This window comes from Pseudophryne corroboree, chromosome 4 (assembly GCF_028390025.1).
Source record: "Pseudophryne corroboree isolate aPseCor3 chromosome 4, aPseCor3.hap2, whole genome shotgun sequence".
Classification (NCBI taxonomy): domain Eukaryota; kingdom Metazoa; phylum Chordata; class Amphibia; order Anura; family Myobatrachidae; genus Pseudophryne; species Pseudophryne corroboree.
This window is the reverse complement of record NC_086447.1, coordinates 41,448,640-41,472,456: the sequence shown is the minus strand read 5'-3', so window position 1 is coordinate 41,472,456 and position 23,817 is coordinate 41,448,640. Positions and strand designations below refer to the sequence as shown.

At 43.3% G+C, this 23,817-nt stretch overlaps 1 protein-coding gene across 23 annotated transcripts in view; it reads left to right on the top strand.

The window, feature by feature from the left end:
- The window catches only part of OTOF (otoferlin), a 516,469-nt gene that overhangs the window by 69,906 nt on the left and 422,746 nt on the right, over window positions 1-23,817 (top strand). For all 23 annotated transcript variants that reach the window (XM_063914989.1, XM_063914999.1, XM_063914996.1 and 20 more), the window contains exon 2: window positions 2,401-2,459. In XM_063914989.1, the coding sequence (XP_063771059.1) occupies window positions 2,401-2,459 (59 nt within the window). The remainder of the gene's footprint in view (window positions 1-2,400; window positions 2,460-23,817) is intronic.

Here is a 23,817-nt window from a genome sequence, read left to right as displayed (position 1 = left end):
TGAGTCAGTACACACAAGCGCCATGTTGTATAATAAGTCAGTACAGACATACCATGTAGTATAATGAGTCAGTTCAAACAGATGCCATATTATATAATGAGTCAGTACAGATAGGCGCCATATTGTATAATGACTCAGTACAGACTGAGCTATATTGTATAATGACTCAGTACAGACTGATGCCATATTGTATAATGAGTCAGTACAGACAGGCACCATATTGTATAATGAGTCAGTACAGACAGGCACCATATTGTATAATGAGTCAGTACAGACAGGCACCATATTGTATAATGAGTTAGTACAGACAGATGCCATGTTGTATAATGAGTCAGTACAGACAAATGCCATGTTGTATAATGAGTCAGTACAGACAGATGCCATGTTCTATTATGAGTCAGTACAGACAGGCACCATATTGTATAATGAGTCAGTACAGACAGGCGCCATATTGTATAATGAGTCAGTACAGACAGATGCCATGTTGTATAATGAATCTGGACAGACAGACACCATGTTGTATAATGAGTCAGTACAGACAGATGCCATGTTGTATAATGAGTCAGTACAAACAGGCACCATATTGTATAATGAGTCAGTACAGACAGATGCCATGTAGTATAACGAGTCAGTACAGACAGATGCCATGTTGTATAATGAGTCAGTATAGACAGGCACCATATTGTATAATGAATCTGGACAGACAGACAGACACCATGTTGTATAATGAGTCAGTACTGACAGACGCCATGTTGTATAATGAGTCAGTACAGACAGGCACCATGTTGTATAATGAGTCAGTACAGACAGATGCCATGTTGTATAATGAGTCAGTACAGACAGACGCTATGTTGTATAATGAGTCAGTACAGACAGATACCATGTAGTATAATGAGTCAGTACAGACAGGCACCATATTGTATAATGAGTAAGTACAGACAGGCACCATATTGTATAATGAGTCAGTACAGACAGATGCCATGTTGTATAATGAGTCAGTACTGACAGACCCCATGTTGTATAATGAATCAGTACAGACAGATGCCATGTTGTATAATGAGTCAGTACAGACAGATGCCATGTTATATAATGAGTCAGTACTGACACACGCCATGTTGTATAATGAGTCAGTACAGACAGATGCCATATTGTATAATGACTCAGTACAGACAGACGCCATGTTGTATAATGACTCAGTACAGACAGACGCCATGTTGTATAATGAGTCAGTAAAGGCAGACGCCATGTTGTATAATGAGTCAGTACAGACAGACGCCATGTTGTATAATGAGTCAGTACAGACAGATGCCATGTTATATAATGAGTCAGTACAGACAGATGCCATGTTATATAATGAGTCAGTACTGACAGACCCCATGTAGTATAATCAATCAGTACAGACAGATGCCATGTTGTATAATGAGTCAGTACTGACAGACCCCATGTTGTATAATGAATCAGTACAGACAGATGCCATGTTGTATAATGAGTCAGTACAGACAGACGCCATGTTGTATAATGAGTCAGTACAGACAGACGCCAAGTTGTATAATGAGTCAGTACAGACAGACGCCATGTTGTATAATGAGTCAGTACAGACAGTTGCCATATTGTATAATGAGTCAGTACAGACAGACGCCATGTTGTATATTAAGTCAGTACAGACAGACGCCATGTTGTATAATGAGTCAGTACAGACAGATGCCATATTGTATAATGAGTGAGTACAGACAGACGCCATGTTGTATAATGAGTCAGTACAGACAGACGCCATGTTGTATAATGACTCAGTACAGACAGACGTCATGTTGTATAATGAGTCAGTAAAGGCAGACGCCATGTTGTATAATGAGTCAGTACAGACAGACGCCATGTTGTATAATGAGTCAGTACAGACAGATGCCATGTTATATAATGAGTCAGTACAGACAGATGCCATGTTGTAAAATGAGTCAGTACTGACAGACCCCATGTAGTATAATCAATCAGTACAGACAGATGCCATGTTGTATAATGAGTCAGTGCAGACAGACGCCATGTTGTATAATGAGTCAGTACAGACAGACGCCAAGTTGTATAATGAGTCAGTACAGACAGACGCCATGTTGTATAATGAGTCAGTACAGACAGTTGCCATATTGTATAATGAGTCAGTACAGACAGACGCCATGTTGTATATTAAGTCAGTATAGACAGACGCCATGTTGTATAATGAGTCAGTACAGACAGATACCATATTGTATAATGAGTGAGTACAGACAGACGCCATGTTGTATAATGAGTCAGTACAGACAGACGCCATGTTGTATAATGAGTCAGTACAGAACACGCCATGTTGTATTATATGTGTGTTAGCTTGTCCCTTTATGGATGATGTTTCAGCGACTCTTCTCATTGTAGGGCTGTCATTTTATACCCGAGTGCTGGAGAACTGTGAGGATGAGGCCAGGTTCGATGAGGTAAGAGATATATTTGCTGATAACTTGAACATTAGATATACATGAATGGTCAGATTACATCAATTATTATTATTGTTTATTTATATAATGCCACCATTATACGCAGGACTGCACAGAGATTACTGTAGGTGCCATTCCCATCAGTCCATGCCCTATTGGAGCTTACAATCTAATTCCCTAACACACACACAGTAGCCCAAATGACATAGCCTGCGAGCTGCAGACACCGCCGGTGACATTTAGCCACTGGCCTTAAAGCATCAATAACTAATAAGGCAAAGCCAGGTTGGTTGGTTTTGCCGATGTAGATTATTACCACTCTAAACGTAACCCCTAGATTATGGAGTCGCGTAACTAGCAGGCTAGAACATGGACCGGTATGTTTGGGAGAAAACCTGGCCACCACACAAATAAGGGGGAAAACATAGAAACTCCGCACAGATAAGGACTTGCTCGGGAACTGAACTCACGACCCTGATGCTGTGTATCGACAGTGCCAACCACTGTGCTACCATGCTTTCCATAATAATGCACTGTATAGTCTGTCCAGAATGCTTTAATTTTTCTTATTATGGGGCCTGCAAGCTGTTTCTTTTTAAAACTGCTGAAAATCAGTTTTCCGTATTTGCTCTGCAATATGTACGTACTGCCTAACAGAGCATCATTGCTGAAACACAGGCGATACGTGCAACTCCTATATTGTCTTAACATTCGCAATTTGTGTGCACAATACAACAAAACGGTTCTGGCCATTGGTGAAGAAGGATGACCTAGACAGCTGCTTTGAAAGCCATTGGAACATTGCCGGAACAGGTTTTCGCTCTGCGTGAATATTTGTAATATATACATTGCGCCAATAGAAAATTATACTTTACAAGCAAAATACCAGACAGTTGATGCATTGGCCTTTAAAGCACTGTTTATAATAATGCAGCTGACGTATAATGCACTGGTACCTACAGTATATGAAGGATTGAACAGGAACCTATTGTTGGACATCAATAAAATGGCTTTAAAGGGAGAAGTCATAATCATGGGAGACTTTAAGTTACCTGATGTAAATTGGAAGGGGTCTTTTGTAAGTTCAGCTACAAGTGGCAGATTTCTAAATTCCTTACAGGGAGCATCTCTCAAGCAATTGGTGAAGGAGCCCACTCGCAAAGACCCAATATTAGATCTAATTCTTACAAATGGTGACAGGATATCAGACATATATGTGGGTGAGCACCTGGGATCCAGTGATCATCAAGCAGTATGGTTTAGTATAAAGACAGGATCCAACTCCTGTCACACAAAAACAAAGGTGTTGGATTTTACAAATGCTGACTTTGCAAAAATGGGGAGATGTTTAAGTAATTCATTGGCCGGCTGGAGGGTCTTGGAAGGGGTGCAGGAGAGGTGGGAAAAACTAAAAAGTGCAATACTAAGGGCAACAGACCTTTGTATCAAAAGGGTTAAGAAAAGCACCAGAAAAAGGAAGCCAGTGTGGTTCACAAAAGAAGTATCAACTAGTGTGAAAGCAAAAAAGATGGCTTTTAGGAAATATAAACAGACTCAAAATAATAATGATAAAGAGGTGTATCTGGACAGATGGAAGGATGCTAAGAAAGTGATCAGATGTGCAAAGGCAGAAGCTGAGGAGAAAATGGCCCAGTCCGTAGATAAAGGGGGCAAAACTTTTTTTTAAGTATATAAGTAAAAGGAGAAAATCAAATGGAGGAATAATAAGACTTAAGACAGAAAGTGAGAATTTGGTGGAGGGAGACAAGGTAATAGCAGATCACCTAAATAATTATTTTTGCTCGGTATTTACTACAGAAGGAGAAGGGAAGGGGCCAGAGTTAAGTTGCAAGGACATTCATAAAAATAAGGTAGATGAAAGCACATTTACAGAGGAGAAGGTCCTAACAGAACTTTGAAAACTAAAAGTGGATAAATCAATGGAGCCAGATGGGATACACCCAAGGATACTAAAAGAGCTAAAAGATGTGCTGGTGGCACCATTAACAGAATTATTTAACCAGTCACTAAATACAGGTGACATTCCAGAGGACTGGAAAAGAGCAAATGTAGTTCCACTGTACAAAAGTGGAAGCAAGGAAGAAGCAAGTAACTATAGACCAGTAAGCCTTACATCAGTAGTAGGAAAAGTAATGGAAAAACTATTAAAAGAAAGAGTTGTGGAATATCTTAAATCAAACAACTTACAGGATCCAAAACAGCATGGATTTACTGGTGGGAGATCATGCCAAACAAATCTTATTGACTTTTTAGACTCTGTGATGAAAATAATAGATCAAGGGGGAGCTGTAGATGTAGCATATCTAGTAAGTCATTTGACACTGTCCCACATTGCAGACTTCTAAACTTGAAAGCGTGGGGGTGGATTATAAAACAGTTAAATGGATAAGAACCTGGTTGCAGGATAGGAAACAGACAGTTGTAGTAAATGGAGTGCAATCTATGGAGGGAAATGTTACCAGTGGAGTACCCCAGGGATCTGTACTTGGACCAGTTCTCTTTAATTTCTTTGTTGGTGACATTACAAATGGTATTAAAGGGAAAGTATGCCTTTTTGCAGATGATACACAGATATGCAACAGGGTAGACACATCGGGAGGGGTAAAACAAATGATTTATGACATAGGTAGGCTTGAGAAATGGTCAAGAACGTGGCAGCTACAGTTTAATGCTAAATCATGCACTTGGGTCTCAAAAACCCAAAGGCTAAATATAGTATCAAGGGTACTATAATGGAAACTACTGAGGAGGAAAGGGATTTAGGAGTCACTATTTCAAGTGACTTAAAGCAATGCAACAAAGCAATGAGGAAGGCTAGTCAGATGCTTGGTTGCATTGGGAGAGGAATCAGCAGCAGAAAGAAAGAAGTAATAATGCCACTGTATAGGTCATTGGTCCGGCTCCACCTGGAATACTGTGTCCAGTTCTGGAGACCATGGCCCTTATTCCTAGTTGATCGCTCGCTACGGATTTTCACAGCACAGCGATTATGGCAGAACGGGGCTAATCTGCACATGCGTATGCACGGCAATGCGCACGCACGTCGTGCGGGTACAATGAACATCGTGGTTTTGCACAGGTTCTAGAGACGCTTTCAGTCGCACTGGCAGTCGCAAGGAGACTGACAGGAAGTGGGAGTTTCTGGGTGGCAACTGACCGTTTTCTGGGTGTGTTTGGAAAAACGCAGGTGTGGCCGGGCGTTTGCTGGGCGGGTGTCTGACGTCATTACCGGGACCTTCGTCGCAGCGATCATCGCACAGAATAAGTAACTACAGGGCTAGTCTTGTTCTGCACAAAATGTGTTTGCAGGCGCTCTGCTGCGCAAGCGATCGCACTCCTGCTATGCTAAAATACACTCCCCCGTGGGCGGCGACTCAGAATGAGGGCCCATATCTCCAGAAGGATATAAATACACTAGAGAGTGTACAAAGAAGGGCAACTAAAATGGTGCATGGCCTACATCACAAAACGTACCCGGAAAGGCTAAAAGATCTTAACATGTATAGTTAGTTTGGGGGAGAGAAGGGAAAGGGGGGACATGATAGAGACTGTCACATATATCAAGGGTCTTAACAAAGTCCAGGAGGGAAACATTCTCCAAATGAAGAGAAGTAATCGAACACAAGGACATACACTGAGACTGGAGGGGGGGAGGTTCAGGGGAAATTTAAGGAAAAATTACTTCACAGAAGGGGTAGTGGATAAGTGGAATAGCCTCCCATCAGAGGTGGTAGAGGCTAAAGACGGTAGAGCAATTTAAACATGCTTGGGATAGGCATATAAATATATCCTTACAAAGAAATAAGGATCAAAAAGGGTTGAGATTACCTAAAGGTTAAAAGAAGGGGCAGACTAGATGGGCCAAGTGTTCCTTCTCTGCCGTCAAATTCTGTTTCTATGGACATGCTGTCCTAGCTCCTCCCATCTTACACTTACCGACCAATGGAAATGCAGGCTGAGCGGCATCGCTAATCTCCACTCAAGCCTTTGCAGAATGATAACATAGGTGACCTTACCCTGGTCCTGCACAGTGGTGATTGGCTGACCCGGCTTACCCACTATACACCCTAGGTAATTCCCCAGGTCCTGGCAGTCCTTAGATCTGGGATAATGGTCGCAGTATCATGACTCCATGCGTGCTGACACTCTGCGTTTGCTACAGCTCATTATATACACACTGACAGCTAATTAAGCCATCAAACCATCTGTCAAGCCAAGACAATATGGACTAAATCCATTAAACCCTTGAGGGATGTAGGACCCCTGGATACAGGCGATGGCTATTGATATTCGTACGCTGTATGTCTTGTAGTGTGCGGCTGCGTGCCTGGGATGTCGCGGGTAGACTCTGTGGGTTTGGCGACCTCAGCAGGATATTGTTCTTGTGTGACACCATGACTCTGGTGGATGTCAGTGACTGGATCGCACCTGCTGTAGCTCTAGAACCTGCTTGCGGCAGTGTCGCCAGATGGATTTGGGCCGCTCCTCATCTAGGCTCCTCGTTCCACAGCACGAGGACAGAGCACCCCCCAGAACCTAGTACAGTAAGACACACTCTTGATATAATTGTGCTGGAACACTCCGTCACGCTGATACTGAATAAATCTTAGAACGTACCACAATGATACAATTATCACTAAAATGACAACACACATTAATGCATACTATAATTGTCACAGTAGCATATCACAATACTGGCTTCATGGTTACGATCACTAGCTAGTAATGACCTTCCACTAACTATGCGTAACAATATAATACGTCTCCTAAGCAATTGTTGCCATATAAAGGCTTCTTTGCAAATGACCAATATGGAGCACAGAGTTCCCGTTCTTCCTGCGCACTGGCTGTCGTTGGTGCACATGTGAGGCGCAGAAATCAGGTTACAGTTAGAAATGGATCCATACAGCACATTGGGGTATATTCAATTAAAGTCGGATCCATTCCGACATGTATTTGTCGGAATGGATCCGACAACCCCTATTCAATCCCCATCTTAATTCGACTTTTTCAAGTCGAATTTTAGATGGGACCCAGAGGAGGAGAGGGGGGGGGCGAGCCGCGGGGGGACAGCCGGCGGCAGCCAGAGGAGATCAGCGCTACTCCGTAGAGCTGCAGCAGGATGTCACTCACCCTCCCGACCTCACGGCAGCTTCCACCCGGCTCCAGCAGCATGCAGGAGCTGGGTGGAAGCTGCCGTGAGGTCGGGCGGGTGAGTGACATCCACCTGCAGCGCTGATCTCCCTGTATGCCCACCGCCTGTCCCCCCGTCTCCCTGCGCCCCCCCCCCCCCTCGCCTCCTCCGGGTCCATCTCATTCCGACATCATGTTGATGTCGGACTGAGATAGTCGAATAGGGAGCCAAAACCTGTCGGATTTGGCCCCGTTTTCGACATCGACACGTGGATCGGCAGCTACTTTTCGACTTTTCGACAGACGTCAGTTTTCGACTGCAATTGAATATACCCCATTAACTATGAGGTGAAATGTCAACTGCAGGTTTAACTTCCTGAGGACCAAGGGCCTAAATCAGACCTGATCGCTAGCAGGCGATGTTTGCAGTGCTGCGATCAGATAGTCGCCGTGTACAGGGGAGTGTATTTTAGTTGTGCAAGTGTGCGAACGCATGTGTAGTAGAATTGTACAAACATAACTTGTGCAGTCTCTGCGCAGCTCAGGACCTACTCAGCCGCTGAGATCACTTCAGCCTGTGCGGGACCGGAATTGACGTCAGGAACCCTCCCTGCGAACGCTCGGACACGCCTGCGTTTTTCCAACCACTCCCTGAAAACGGTCAGTTGCCACCGACAAACGCCTTCTTCCTGTCAATCTCCTTGCAAACGCCCGTGCAAACGGATCCGTTGCACAAACCCATAGCTGAGTGGCGATCCGCTTTGTACCCGTGCGACGTGCCTGCACATTGCGGTGCATGCGCAATACGGACCTGATCGCAGGCGGTGAGAAAACGCAGCCTAGCGATCGGGTCTGAATTACCCTCCAAGTTTGAGAACCTGTGTAATAGACTATGGGGTTCTATGTACTAAGCCTTGGAGAGAGAGATAAAGAGGAGAGATCATGTTTGAGCCAATCAACTCCTAGCTGCCATGTTATAGGCTGTGGGTGGGATGTACTAAAGTGAAAATGCAGTAAAAACCCTGTATGTACTTACCTCCGTCCGCCGGGTCACCGCAGCGCAGGTTAACGTTCCCTGTAGAAGCCTTTGGGGCTTCTTCCTCAATGTGAAGTGGAGAGGTTTCCGTCACAGAACCCTCCCCGCGTCTCCCCGCTGCTGCCACTGGCCTGCACATGTGCAGATGGACTACCGGGTCGTAGGGACTACCGGCCGCAGCTCATCGCGACGGACTGCTCTGATTGCAAGACCTGTCCTTCACAACACTAATTGCATATGATAGGGGTGAGGAGACGGATTCTCTGATCACTCAGGTAAACAGTTTAGTAAAATGGCAAATGCCCTTATTGTAAATATACACACACAGTACACAATAACACTAACAATTACATGCCATGAATGTATCTCACCTACTAGCTCCCCATAGTAGTGTATAATGATTACAGATGCCTGCGGTCTCCTGCTGTTACACGCCGGCAGTATTCCTGTGTCTCCTGGCCTGGCATACCTTCACCGCGGATTCTCGCCACTGACGGCACCGCAATGCCTAGTCAGTGTCTGCACTTCAGAAGTCCACCCACTCTCTGACCCTCCTGGCAGAACTCTTCTCTTTCAGAAGTCCCACAAATTCCTCCCGTAGTAGACCTGCCTTCCCGGGCTGTCCGAGGCGTGGTGCGCTCTGCTTATTGGAGCTGCAGTGTAAGGGGTGGAGATGGTAGGGAATCAGTACGAGATCCCGCCGGACCGGATCCCGGCGGTCGGAATACCGACACCGGGATCCTGACCGGCATGATCCCGACAGGGGGGCGAGCGCAACGCAGCCCCTTGCGGGCTCGCCGCGCTGCGGGCACGGTGCCTCGCCACGCTGCGGGCACACTAATTTATTCTCCCTCTATGGGTGATGTGAACACCAACAGAGGGAGAATATGTCGGGATTGTGTCGGTCGGGATCCCGGTGTCGGTATTCCGACTGCCGGGATCCCGTCTGGCGGGATCTTGACCGCATCCTGATGGCAGGGAGAAAGACCAGGTTCATTGCAGGATAAAACCTGCTGTTGTCTGCACATGCCGACTAGAGCACAATAGATGCTACCTATGTTATCCTTCCTCCAAATATCCGACAGTGGGGGTCATTCCGGCCCGATCACTCGCTGCAGTTTCTCGCACCGATCGGGTAGGAACTGCGCATGCGCCGGAGCGCGCCGGCGCATGCCAGCCGTCGTTGCCTAGCGATCGCCTCTGAGGCAGAGGCGGTCGCTGGGCGGGAGGGGGCTGGACGGCGGCGTTAAGCCGCTGTTTAGGGGGAGCGGTCCGGCCAATGCAGGCCTGGCCGGACCGTTGGGGGGGGGTGGGCTGCGGCGGCTGCAGGCCAGGGAGCGACGAGTTGCTCCCGGCCAGCACGCTAAAGCTGCCCTGGTCGGGACCTAATTTTGAAGTGCAAAGGCTTCGCCGCTGTGTGATGCCTTTGCACTTCTGCGGGGGGGAAGGGAGGGGCGGCAGCACTGACATGCGGTGCGGACTAGCCCGGTGCTGGGCGTCCCCCCGAATGTCCGTGTGAATGATCGTAGCTGTGTTAAATTACGATCATCTCGGAATGACCCCCAATGTCCAGTCACCTCCAGATTTATCCCCTGTGTAGCAGACAAGGGATTCCAGATGCTATTTGTCTGTGAAATCCGCTGGCAGAGAACTATTCCTATTAACAACTACACACATTAAACACACAATAACCAAATAAACTACACATTCCCATTATAACAGATAACATATCGCAGTATAATAATAACACAATACAATACAATATTGCCTAGCATATAACTAAATACACATCGGCAATTAGTGGAGTCCACGGTTAGGACCAGGGCTAGGAAAGTAACCGTGTCTTTTACCACTGTGCGACACGATGAGCCGGCTGTGTCGTCAAAGAGACTGTCCAAACAAAGGGGGTCATTCAGATCTGATCGCTGCTCTGCGTTTTTGCACAGCGGGCGATCAGGTCATAACAGCGCATGTGTACGCACCGCAATGCCCACGCACGTCGGACAACAACTTCCATCGCCGGTCAGCGACGGGATGGTGCGAAAAATCCGATCGCACGGGTGTTCGCAAGGTGATTGACAGAAAGAGGCCGTTTGTGGGCGGTAACTGACCGTTTACGGAGAGTGTCCGGAAAAACGCAGGCGTTCCCAAGAGTTTTCATGGAGGGTGTGTGACGTCAGCTCCGGCCCCGATCAGCCTGTTCTCATCACACTGGAGGAGTAAGTCCTGGGCTGCGCACACTCTGCACACACTGGTATTTTTGCTGCTCAGCTTACACATGCAATCGCACACTTGCACAGCGAAAATACACTCCCTCTGGAGACGGCGACTATCTGAGCGCAGAACAGCAAAAAACGCAGCCCAGCGATCAGGTCTGAATCCCCCCCAAAGTCCATTCAAGAATGTCCCATAAAATAATCTTCCTAAATGAATTTTCTTTTCATTTATGGTTTAATTTTATTATTTTGAAGAAAAAGTGTTATTTGAGTCACTATAGTGTTACAGTAACGTTAGTATGTTCTATGGATGTCACTAAAATGTTCTAGAAAATATTTTTAGACTATGTTTTTTTAATGTTTTGTGTTTCATTATGTGAATCATGGGCCTAATATGAAATAGGGTAACACAAATCAGACAATGTTTTTATATATATATATATATATATATATATAGCGGATATGTGAAAATGAATGTTCTATGTGAAATCAGCACACCAAATATACAGAAAATCAGCTCAGAAATCCTCACCACAAAACACGCTTCGGGCGTGAGTGAGACACAGATCAGGGGTACGGCGGGGTCTGTCGCAGGGGACGCTCTCACTCCAGCTGTCTCACCCGCTGTGTGTGCCGTCCTCAGCAGCTGCTCCCCTTCCCATTCATGTCTCCTGTGGACGGACACAATAGTCCCTGGAGGGGATGACGGAGGATCCGGCTAAACGCTGAAATATGTAAAGCTGGGTAAACAAGCCGGGAACTGTGTGCGGCCGGGCGAGTGGAGTGATATAGGAGAGATACAGGAGCTGTGTATAGTCATCTGTGAACCCCTTGCCAACCCCCCTGATGACTAATTAGGCACTTGGAAGTTTTCAATTAGCTTAATTGGGACAATAATTAATTACATGCCATTTTGTGGGTTAATAGATATAGATAAAAGATGAATGGCCTCAGATTACCCCCAAAATAAACTTTATCGTTAGAATATGCAAATTTAATTAAAACATTCATTTCAACAGAAAATAATTGCCTCTGATCATTTTTTTTTAAATGAGTTTCCTCAAATTACCCCAACCCCAAATTACTCAGACACAATGTGTAATCTTGTTACATTATTTTACTTAAAAAAAACAAAAACATGCAAATATAATCCATATGACACTTGGAGCGTCCAGTACTTTCCTTATGCCCCCCCTAACAGCTTTCTACATGATCCTGAGAACGCAGCAGTCACTTCTGTGGGGTCCGGGAAGGTCTCCCCACTTTCTCATGCACTTCTTCCAGAAAGCATTTAGTAGAAAATATGCACACCCTCCCCCGCAACTACCGTAAATTGGCATTAGTACTGTACTTGGTGTAATGATCAGAGAGAGAAGTGATACTGTGCAGTGATTTACTAGTATACTTGGTGTAATGATCAGAGAGAGAAGTGATACTGTGCAGTGATTTAGTAGTATACTCGGTGTAATGATCAGAGAGAGAAGTGATACTGTGCAGTGATTTAGTAGTATACCCAGTGTAATGATCAGAGAGAGAAGTGATACTGTGCAGTGATTTAGTAGTATACCCAGTGTAATGATCAGAGAGAGAAGTGATACTGTGCAGTGATTTAGTAGTATACCCAGTGTAATGATCAGAGAGAGAAGTGATAATGTGCAGAGATTAGTACTGTACTTGGTGTAATGATCAGAGAGAGAAGTGATGCTGTGCAGAGATTAGTACTGTACTTGGTGCAATGAGCAGAGAGAGAAGTGGTGCTGTGCAGAGATTAGTACTGTACTTGGTGTAATGATCAGAGAGAGAAGTGATACTGTGCATAGATTAGTTCTCTATTCGGTGTAATGATCAGAGAGAGAAGTGATGCTGTGCAGAGATTAGTACTGTACTTGGTGTAATGAGCAGAGAGAGAAGTGGTGCTGTGCAGAGAATAGTACTGTACTTGGTGTAATGATCAGAGAGAGATGTGATCCTGTGCAGAGATTAGTTCTGTACTCTGCAATGATCAGAGAGAGAAGTGATACTGTGCAGTGATTAGTAATGTACTCTGTGTAATAATCAGAGAGAGAAGTGATACTGTGCAGTGAGTTGTAGTGTACTCAGTGTAATGATCAGAGAGAGAAGTGGTACTGTGCAGTGATTAGCAGTGTACTCTGTGTAATGATCAGAGAGAGAAGTGATGCTGTGCAAAGATTAGTACTGTACTTGGTGTGATGATCAGAGAGAGAAGTGATACTGTGCAGAGATTAGTACTGTACTTGGTGTGATGATCAGAGAGAGAAGTGATGCTGTGCAGAGATTAGTACTGTACTCTGTGTAATGATCAGAGAGAGAAGTGATGCTGTGCGGAGATTAGTTCTGTATTCGGTGTAATGATCAGAGAGAGAAGTGATGCTGTGCAGAGATTAGTACTGTGCTTGGTGTAATGAGCAGAGAGAGAAGTGGTGCTGTGCAGAGATTAGTACTGTACTTGGTGTAATGATCAGAGAGAAAAGTTATACTGTACACATATTAGTACTGCACTCTGTGTAATGATCAGAGAGAAAAGTTATACTGTACACATGTTAATACTGTACTCTGTGTAATGATCAGAGAGAGAAGTGATGCTGTGCAGAGATTAGTACTGTACTCTGTGCAGTGATCAGAGAGAGAAGTGATGCTGTGCAGAGATTAGTACTGTACTCTGTGTAATGATCAGAGAGAGAAGTGATACTGTGCAGAGATTAGTACTGTACTCTGTGTAATGATCAGATAGAGAAGTGATGCTGTGCGGAGATTAGTTCTGTTCTGTATTCGGTGTGATGATCAGAGAGAGAAGTGATACTGTGCAGAGATTATTACTGTACTCTGCGCAGTGATCAGAGAGAGAAGTGATACTGTGCAGAGATTAGTACTGTACTCTGCGCAGTGATCAGAGAGCGAAGTGATGCTGTGCAGAGATTAGTTCTGTACTCTGTGTAATGATCAGATAGAGAAGTGATGCTGTGCGGAGATTAGTTCTGTACTCTGTAATGATCACAGAGAGAAGTGATGCTGTGCGGAGATTAGTTCTGTATTCGGTGTGATGATCAGAGAGAGAAGTGATACTGTGCAGAGATTAGTACTGTACTCTGCGCAGTGATCAGAGAGAGAAGTGATACTGTGCAGAGATTAGTACTGTACTCTGTGTAATGATCAGAGAGAGAATTGATGCTGTGCAGAGATTAGTTCTGTACTCACTGCAATGATCAGAGAAATAAGTGATACTGTGCAGAGATTAGTACTGTGTAATGATCAGAGAGAAAAGTTATACTATACACATATTATTACTGTACTCTGTGTAATGATCAGAGAGAGAAATGATGCTGTGCAGAGATTAGTACTGTACTCTGTGCAATGATCAGATAGAGAAGTGATGCTGTGCGGAGATTAGTTCTGTACTCTGTGTAATGATCACAGAGAGAAGTGATGCTGTGCGGAGATTAGTTCTGTATTCGGTGTGATGATCAGAGAGAGAAGTGATACTGTGCAGAGATTAGTACTGTACTCTGTGTAATGATCAGAGAGAGAAGTGATGCTGTGCAGAGATTAGTACTGTACTCTGTGCAGTGATCAGAGAGAGAAGTTATGCTGTGCAGAGATTAGTTCTGTACTCTGTGCAATGATCAGATAGAGAAGTGATGCTGTGCGGAGATTAGTTCTGTTCTGTATTCGGTGTGATGATCAGAGAGAGAAGTGATACTGTGCAGAGATTATTACTGTACTCTGCGCAGTGATCAGAGAGAGAAGTGATACTGTGCAGAGATTAGTACTGTACTCTGCGCAGTGATCAGAGAGCGAAGTGATGCTGTGCAGAGATTAGTTCTGTACTCTGTGTAATGATCAGATAGAGAAGTGATGCTGTGCGGAGATTAGTTCTGTACTCTGTAATGATCACAGAGAGAAGTGATGCTGTGCGGAGATTAGTTCTGTATTCGGTGTGATGATCAGAGAGAGAAGTGATACTGTGCAGAGATTAGTACTGTACTCTGCGCAGTGATCAGAGAGAGAAGTGATACTGTGCAGAGATTAGTACTGTACTCTGTGTAATGATCAGAGAGAGAATTGATGCTGTGCAGAGATTAGTTCTGTACTCACTGCAATGATCAGAGAAATAAGTGATACTGTGCAGAGATTAGTACTGTGTAATGATCAGAGAGAAAAGTTATACTATACACATATTATTACTGTACTCTGTGTAATGATCAGAGAGAGAAATGATGCTGTGCAGAGATTAGTACTGTACTCTGTGCAATGATCAGATAGAGAAGTGATGCTGTGCGGAGATTAGTTCTGTACTCTGTGTAATGATCACAGAGAGAAGTGATGCTGTGCGGAGATTAGTTCTGTATTCGGTGTGATGATCAGAGAGAGAAGTGATACTGTGCAGAGATTAGTACTGTACTTGGTGTGATGATCAGAGAGAGAAGTGATGCTGTGCGGAGATTAGTTCTGTACTCTGTGTAATGATCACAGAGAGAAGTGATGCTGTGCGGAGATTAGTTCTGTATTCGGTGTGATGATCAGAGAGAGAAGTGATACTGTGCAGAGATTAGTACTGTACTCTGCGCAGTGATCAGAGAGAGAAGTAATGCTGTGCGGAGATTAGTTCTGTACTCTGGGGGTCATTCCGAGTTGTTCGCTCGCAAGCTGCTTTTAGCAGCTTTGCACACGCTAAGCCGCCGCCTACTGGGAGTGAATCTTAGCTTATCAAAATTGCGAACGAAAGATTAGCAGAATTGCGAATAGACACTTCTTAGCAGTTTCTGAGTAGCTCCAGACTTACTCGGCAACTGCGATCAGTTCAGTGCTTGTCGTTCCTGGTTTGACGTTACAAACACACCCAGCGTTCGCCCAGACACTCCCCTGTTTCTTCAGATACTCCCGCGTTTTTCCCAGAAACGGCAGCGTTTTTTCACACACTCCCATAAAACGTCCAGTTTCCGCCCAGAAACACCCACTTCCTGTCAATCACATTACGATCACCAGAACGATGAAAAAACCTTGTAATGCCGTGAGTAAAATACCAGACTGCATAGCAAATTTACTTGCATGCGCAATTAGCGGAAAATCGCTGCGATGCGAAGAAAATTACCGAGCGAACAACTCGGAATGAGGGCCTTGGTGTAATGATCAGAGAGAGAAGTGATACTGTGCAGAGATTAGTTTTGTATTCGGTGCAATGGTCAGAGAGAGAAGTGATACCGTGTAGAGATTAGTTCTGTACTCTGTGTAATGATAGAGAGAGAAGTGATACTGTGCAGAGATTAGTTTTGTATTCGGTGCAATGGTCAGAGAGAGAAGTGATACTGTGTAGAGATTAGTTCTGTACTCTGTGTAATGATAGAGAGAGAAGTGATACTGTGTGGAGATTAGTTCTGTATTTGGTGTAATGATCAGAGAGAGAAGTGATACTGTGCAGAGATTAGTTCTATATTCGGTGTAATTATCAGATAGATAAGTGATACTGTGCGGAGATTAATTCTGTTCGGTGTAATGATCAGAGAGAGAAGTGATGCTGTGCGGAGATTAGTTCTGTACTCTGTGTAATGATCAGAGAGAGGAGTGATACTGTGCAGAGATTAGTACTGTACTCGGTGTAATGATCAAAGAGAGAAGTGATGCTGTGTAATGATTAGTTCTGTATTCGGTGTAATGATGAGAGAGAAGTGATACTGTGCAGAGATTTGTTCTGTATTTGGTGTAATGATCAGAGAGAGAAGTGATACTGTGCAATGATTAGTACTGTACTTGGTGTAATGATCAGAGAGAGAAGTGATGCTGTGCAGAGATTAGTTCTGTATTTGGTGTGATGATCAGAGAGAGAAGTGATACTGTGCAGAGATTAGTACCGTACTTGGTGTAATGATCAGAGAGAGAAGTGATACTGTGCAGAGATTAGTTCTGTACTCTGTGTAATGATCAGAGAGAGAAGTGATACTGTGCAGAGATTAGTTCTGTATTTGGTGTAATGATCAGAGAGAGAAGTGATACTGTGCAGATATTAGTTCTGTACTAGGTGTAATGATTAGAGAGAGAAGTGATGCTGTGCGGAGATTAGTTCTGTATTCGGTGTAATGATCAGAGAGAGAAGTGATACTGTGCTGAGATTAGTTTTGTATTTGGTGTAATGATTAGAGAGAGAAGTGATGCTGTGCGGAGATTAATTCTGTATAGGGTGCAATGATCAGAGAGAGAAGTGATCCTGTGCAATAATAAATTCTGAATTCAGTGTAATGATCAGAGAGAGAAGTGATACTGTGCAGAGATTAGTTCTGTATTAGGTGTAATGATTAGAGAGAGAAGTGATGCTGTGAGGAGATTAGTTCTGTATTCGATATAATGATCAGAGAGAGAAGTGATGCTGTGCAATGATTAGTTCTGTATTAGGTGTAATGATTAGAGAGAGAAGTGATGCTGTGAGGAGATTAGTTCTGTATTCGGTATAATGATCAGAGAGAGAAGTGATACTGTGCAATTATTAGTACTGTACTTGGTGTAATGATCAGAGAGAGAAGTGATACTGTGCAATGATTAGTACTGTACTTGGTGTAATGATCAGAGAGAGAAGTGATGCTGTGCAGAGATTAGTACTGTACTTGGTGTAATGATCAGAGAGAGAAGTGATGCTGTGCGGAGATTAGTTCTGTACTCGGTGTAATGATCAGAGAGAGAAGTGATGCTGTGCAGAGATTAGTTCTGTACTCGGTGTAATGATCAGAGAGAGAAGTGATGCTGTGCAGAGATTAGTTCTGTACTCTGTGTAATGATCAGAGAGAGAAGTGATGCAGTGCAGAGATTTGTACTATTCTCGGTGCAATGATCAGAGAGAGAAGTGATGCTGGGCAGAGATTAGTTCTGTACTCTGTGTAATGATCAGAGAGAGAAGTGATACTGTGCAGAGATTAGTACTGTACTTGATGTAATGATCAGAGAGAGAAGTGATGCTGTGCAGAGATTAGTTCTGTACTCTGTGTCATGATCAGAGAGAGAAGTGATGCTGTGCAATGATTAGTACTGTACTTGGTGTAATGATCAGAGAGAGAAGTGATCCTGTGCATAGATTAGTACTGTACTTGGTGTAATGATCAGAGAGGGAAGTGATGCTGTGCGGAGATTATTTCTGTACGCGGTGTAATGATCAGAGGGAGAAGTGATGCTGTGCAGAGATTAGTTCTATACTCGGTGTAATGATCAGAGAGAGAAGTGATACTGTGCAAAGATTAGTACTGTACTTGATGTAATGATTAGAGAGAGAAGTGATGCTGTGCAAAGATTAGTACTGTACTTGATGTAATGATCAGAGAGAGAAGTGATGCTGTGCAGAGATTAGTACTGTACTTGATGTAGTGATTAGAGAGAGAAGTGATGCTGTGCAGAGATTAGTTCTGTACTCGGTGTAATGATCAGAGAGAGAAGTGATGCAGTGCGTAGATTTGTACTATTCTCGGTGCAATGATCAGAGAGAGGAGTGATGCTGTGCAGAGATTAGTTCTGTACTCTGTGTAATGATCAGAGAGAGAAGTGATACTGTGCAAAGATTAGTACTGTACTTGATGTAATGATCAGAGAGAGAAGTGATGCTGTGCAGAGATTAGTACTGTACTTGATGTAATGATCAGAGAGAGAAGTGATGCTGTGCAGAGATTAGTTCTGTACTCCGTGTAATGATCAGAGAGGGAAGTGATACTGTGCCGAGATCAGTACTGTACTTGATGTAATGATCAGAGAGAGAAGTGATGCTGTGCAGAGATTAGTACTGTACTTGATGAATGATCAGAGAGAGAAGTGATGCTGTGCAGAGATTAGTACTGTACTTGATGTAATGATCAGAGAGAGAAGTGATGCTGTGCAGAGATTAGTTCTGTACTCTGTTTAATGATCAGAGAGGGAAGTGATACTGTGCAGAGATTAGTACTGTACTCTGTGTAATGATCAGAGAGGGAAGTGATGCTGTGCAGAGATTAGTGTTGTGCTTGGTGTAATGATCAGAGAGAGAAGTGATGCTGTGCAGAGATTAGTACTGTACTTGATGTTATGATCAGATAGAGAAGTGATGCTGTGCAGAGATTAGTACTGTACTTGATGTAATGATCAGATAGAGAAGTGATGCTGTGCAGAGATTAGTACTGTACTTGATGTAATGATCAGAGAGAGAAGTGATGCTGTGCAGAGATTAGTTCTGTACTCTGTGTAATGATCAGAGAGAGAAGTGATACTGTGCAGAGATTAGTTCTGTATTCGGTGTAATGATCAGAGAGAGAAGTGATACTGTGCAGATATTAGTTTTGTATTAGGTGTAATGATTAGAGAGAGAAGTGATGCTGTGCGGAGATTAGTTCTGTATTCGGTGTAATGATCAGAGAGAGAAGTGATACCGTGCTGAGATTAGTTTTGTATTAGGTGTAATGATTAGAGAGAGAAGTGATGCTGTGCGGAGATTAATTCTGTATACGGTGCAATGATCAGAGAGAGAAGTGATCCTGTGCAATAATAAATTCTGAATTCAGTGTAATGATCAGAGAGAGAAGTGATACTGTGCAGAGATTAGTTCTGTATTAGGTGTAATGATTAGAGAGAGAAGTGATGCTGTGAGGAGATTAGTTCTGTATTCGATATAATGATCAGAGAGAGAAGTGATACTGTGCAATGATTAGTACTGTACTTGGTGTAATGATCAGAGAGAGAAGTGATACTGTGCAATGATTAGTACTGTACTTGGTGTAATGATCAGAGAGAGAAGTGATGCTGTGCAGAGACTAGTACTGTACTTGGTGTAATGATCAGAGAGAGAAGTGATGCTGTGCGGAGATTAATTCTGTACTCGGTGTAATGATCAGAGAGAGAAGTGATGCTGTGCAGAGATTAGTTCTGTACTCGATGTAATGATTAGAGAGAGAAGTGATGCTGTGCAGAGATTAGTTCTGTACTCGGTGTAATGATCAGAGAGAGAAGTGATGCTGTGCAGAGATTAGTTCTGTACTCTGTGTAATGATCAGAGAGAGAAGTGATGCAGTGCAGAGATTTGTACTATTCTCGGTGCAATGATCAGAGAGAGAAGTGATGCTGGGCAGAGATTAGTTCTGTACTCTGTGTAATGATCAGAGAGAGAAGTGATACTGTGCAGAGATTAGTACTGTACTTGATGTAATGATCAGAGAGAGAAGTGATGCTGTGCAGAGATTAGTTCTGTACTCTGTGTCATGATCAGAGAGAGAAGTGATGCTGTGCAATGATTAGTACTGTACTTGGTGTAATGATCAGAGAGAGAAGTGATCCTGTGCAGAGATTAGTACTGTACTTGGTGTAATGATCAGAGAGGGAAGTGATGCTGTGCGGAGATTATTTCTGTACTCGGTGTAATGATCAGAGGGAGAAGTGATGCTGTGCAGAGATTAGTTCTATACTCGGTGTAATGATCAGAGAGAGAAGTGATACTGTGCAAAGATTAGTACTGTACTTGATGTAATGATTAGAGAGAGAAGTGATGCTGTGCGGAGATTAATTCTGTATACGGTGCAATGATCAGAGAGAGAAGTGATCCTGTGCAATAATAAATTCTGAATTCAGTGTAATGATCAGAGAGAGAAGTGATACTGTGCAGAGATTAGTTCTGTATTAGGTGTAATGATTAGAGAGAGAAGTGATGCTGTGAGGAGATTAGTTCTGTATTCGATATAATGATCAGAGAGAGAAGTGATACTGTGCAATGATTAGTACTGTACTTGGTGTAATGATCAGAGAGAGAAGTGATACTGTGCAATGATTAGTACTGTACTTGGTGTAATGATCAGAGAGAGAAGTGATGCTGTGCAGAGATTAGTACTGTACTTGGTGTAATGATCAGAGAGAGAAGTGATGCTGTGCGGAGATTAGTTCTGTACTCGGTGTAATGATCAGAGAGAGAAGTGATGCTGTGCAGAGATTAGTTCTGTACTCGATGTAATGATTAGAGAGAGAAGTGATGCTGTGCAGAGATTAGTTCTGTACTCGGTGTAATGATCAGAGAGAGAAGTGATGCTGTGCAGAGATTAGTTCTGTACTCTGTGTAATGATCAGAGAGAGAAGTGATGCAGTGCAGAGATTTGTACTATTCTCGGTGCAATGATCAGAGAGAGAAGTGATGCTGGGCAGAGATTAGTTCTGTACTCTGTGTAATGATCAGAGAGAGAAGTGATACTGTGCAGAGATTAGTACTGTACTTGATGTAATGATCAGAGAGAGAAGTGATGCTGTGCAGAGATTAGTTCTGTACTCTGTGTCATGATCAGAGAGAGAAGTGATGCTGTGCAATGATTAGTACTGTACTTGGTGTAATGATCAGAGAGAGAAGTGATCCTGTGCAGAGATTAGTACTGTACTTGGTGTAATGATCAGAGAGGGAAGTGATGCTGTGCGGAGATTATTTCTGTACTCGGTGTAATGATCAGAGGGAGAAGTGATGCTGTGCAGAGATTAGTTCTATACTCGGTGTAATGATCAGAGAGAGAAGTGATACTGTGCAAAGATTAGTACTGTACTTGATGTAATGATTAGAGAGAGAAGTGATGCTGTGCAGAGATTAGTACTGTACTTGATGTAATGATCAGAGAGAGAAGTGATGCTGTGCAGAGATTAGTACTGTACTCGGTGTAATGATCAGAGAGAGAAGTGATACTGTGCAGAGATTAGTTCTGTACTCTGTGTAATGATCAGAGAGAGAAGTGATGCTGTGCAGAGATTAGTTCTGTACTCTGTGTCATGATCAGAGAGAGAAGTGATGCTGTGCAATGATTAGTACTGTACTTGGTGTAATGATCAGAGAGAAAAGTGATCCTGTGCAGAGATTAGTACTGTACTTGGTGTAATGATCAGAGAGGTAAGTGATGCTGTGCGGAGATTATTTCTGTACTCGGTGTAATGATCAGAGGGAGAAGTTATGCTGTGCAGAGATTAGTTCTATACTCGGTGTAATGATCAGAGAGAGAAGTGATACTGTGCAAAGATTAGTACTGTACTTGATGTAATGATTAGAGAGAGAAGTGATGCTGTGCAGAGATTAGTACTGTACTTGATGTAATGATCAGAGAGAGAAGTGATGCTGTGCAGAGATTAGTACTGTACTCGGTGTAATGATCAGAGAGAGAAGTGATACTGTGCAGAGATTAGTTCTGTACTCGGTGTAATGATCAGAGAGAGAAGTGATGCTGTGCAGAGATTAGTTCTGTAATCTGTAATGATCAGAGAGAGAAGTGATACTGTGCAAAGATTAGTACTGTAATTGATGTAATGATCAGAGAGAGAAGTGATGCTGTGCAGAGATTAGTACTGTACTTGATGTAATGATCAGAGAGAGAAGTGATGCTGTGCAGAGATTAGTTCTGTACTCCGTGTAATGATCAGAGAGGGAAGTGATACTGTGCAGAGATCAGTACTGTACTTGATGTAATGATCAGATAGAGAAGTGATGCTGTGCAGAGATTAGTACTGTACTTGATGTAATGATCAGAGAGAGAAGTGATGCTGTGCAGAGATTAGTTCTGTACTCTGTGTAATGATCAGAGAGAGAAGTGATACTGTGCAGAGATCAGTACTGTACTTGATGTAATGATCAGATAGAGAAGTGATGCTGTGCAGAGATTAGTACTGTACTTGATGTAATGATCAGAGAGAGAAGTGATGCTGTGCAGAGATTAGTTCTGTACTCTGTTTAATGATCAGAGAGGGAAGTGATACTGTGCAGAGATTAGTACTGTACTCTGTGTAATGATCAGAGAGGGAAGTGATGCTGTGCAGAGATTAGTGCTGTGCTTGGTGTAATGATCAGAGAGAGAAGTGATGCTGTGCAGAGATTAGTACTGTACTTGATGTAATGATCAGATAGAGAAGTGATGCTGTGCAGAGATTAGTACTGTACTTGATGTAATGATCAGATAGAGAAGTGATGCTGTGCAGAGATTAGTACTGTACTTGATGTAATGATCAGATAGAGAAGTGATGCTGTGCAGAGATTAGTACTGTACTTGATGTAATGATCAGATAGAGAAGTGATGCTGTGCAGAGATTAGTACTGTACTAGATGTAATGATCAGAGAGAGAAGTGATACTGTGCAGAGATTAGTGCTGTGCTTGGTGTAATGATCAGAGAGAGAAGTGATGCGGTGCAGAGATTAGTTCTGTACTCTGTGTAATGATCAGAGAGAGAAGTGATGCTGTGCAGAGATTAGTACTGTACTCGGTGTAATGATCAGAGAGAGAAGTGATACTGTGCAGAGATTAGTACTGTACTTGATGTAATGATCAGATAGAGAAGTGATGCGGTGCAGAGATTAGTACTGTACTTGATGTAATGATCAGAGAGGGAAGTGATACTGTGCAGAGATCAGTACTGTACTTGATGTAATGATCAGAGAGAGAAGTGATGCTGTGCAGAGATTAGTTCTGTACTCTGTGTAATGATCAGAGAGGGAAGTGATACTGTGCAGAGATCAGTACTGTACTTGATGTAATGATCAGATAGAGAAGTGATGCTGTGCAGAGATTAGTACTGTACTTTATGTAATGATCAGAGAGAGAAGTGATGCTGTGCAGAGATTAGTTCTGTACTCTGTGTAATGATCAGAGAGGAAAGTGATACTGTGCAGAGATCAGTACTGTACTTGATGTAATGATCAGAGAGAGAAGTGATACTGTGCAGAGATTAGTACTGTACTAGATGTAATGATCAGAGAGAGAAGTGATGCTGTGCAGAGATTAGGTCTGTACTCTGTGTAATGATCAGAGAGGGAAGTGATACTGTGCAGAGATCAGTACTGTACTTGATGTAATGATCAGAGAGAGAAGTGATGCTGTGCAGAGATTAGTTCTGTACTCTGTGTGATGATCAGAGAGAGAAGTGATACTGTGCAGAGATCAGTACTGTGCTTGGTGTAATGATCAGAGAGAGAAGTGATGCTGT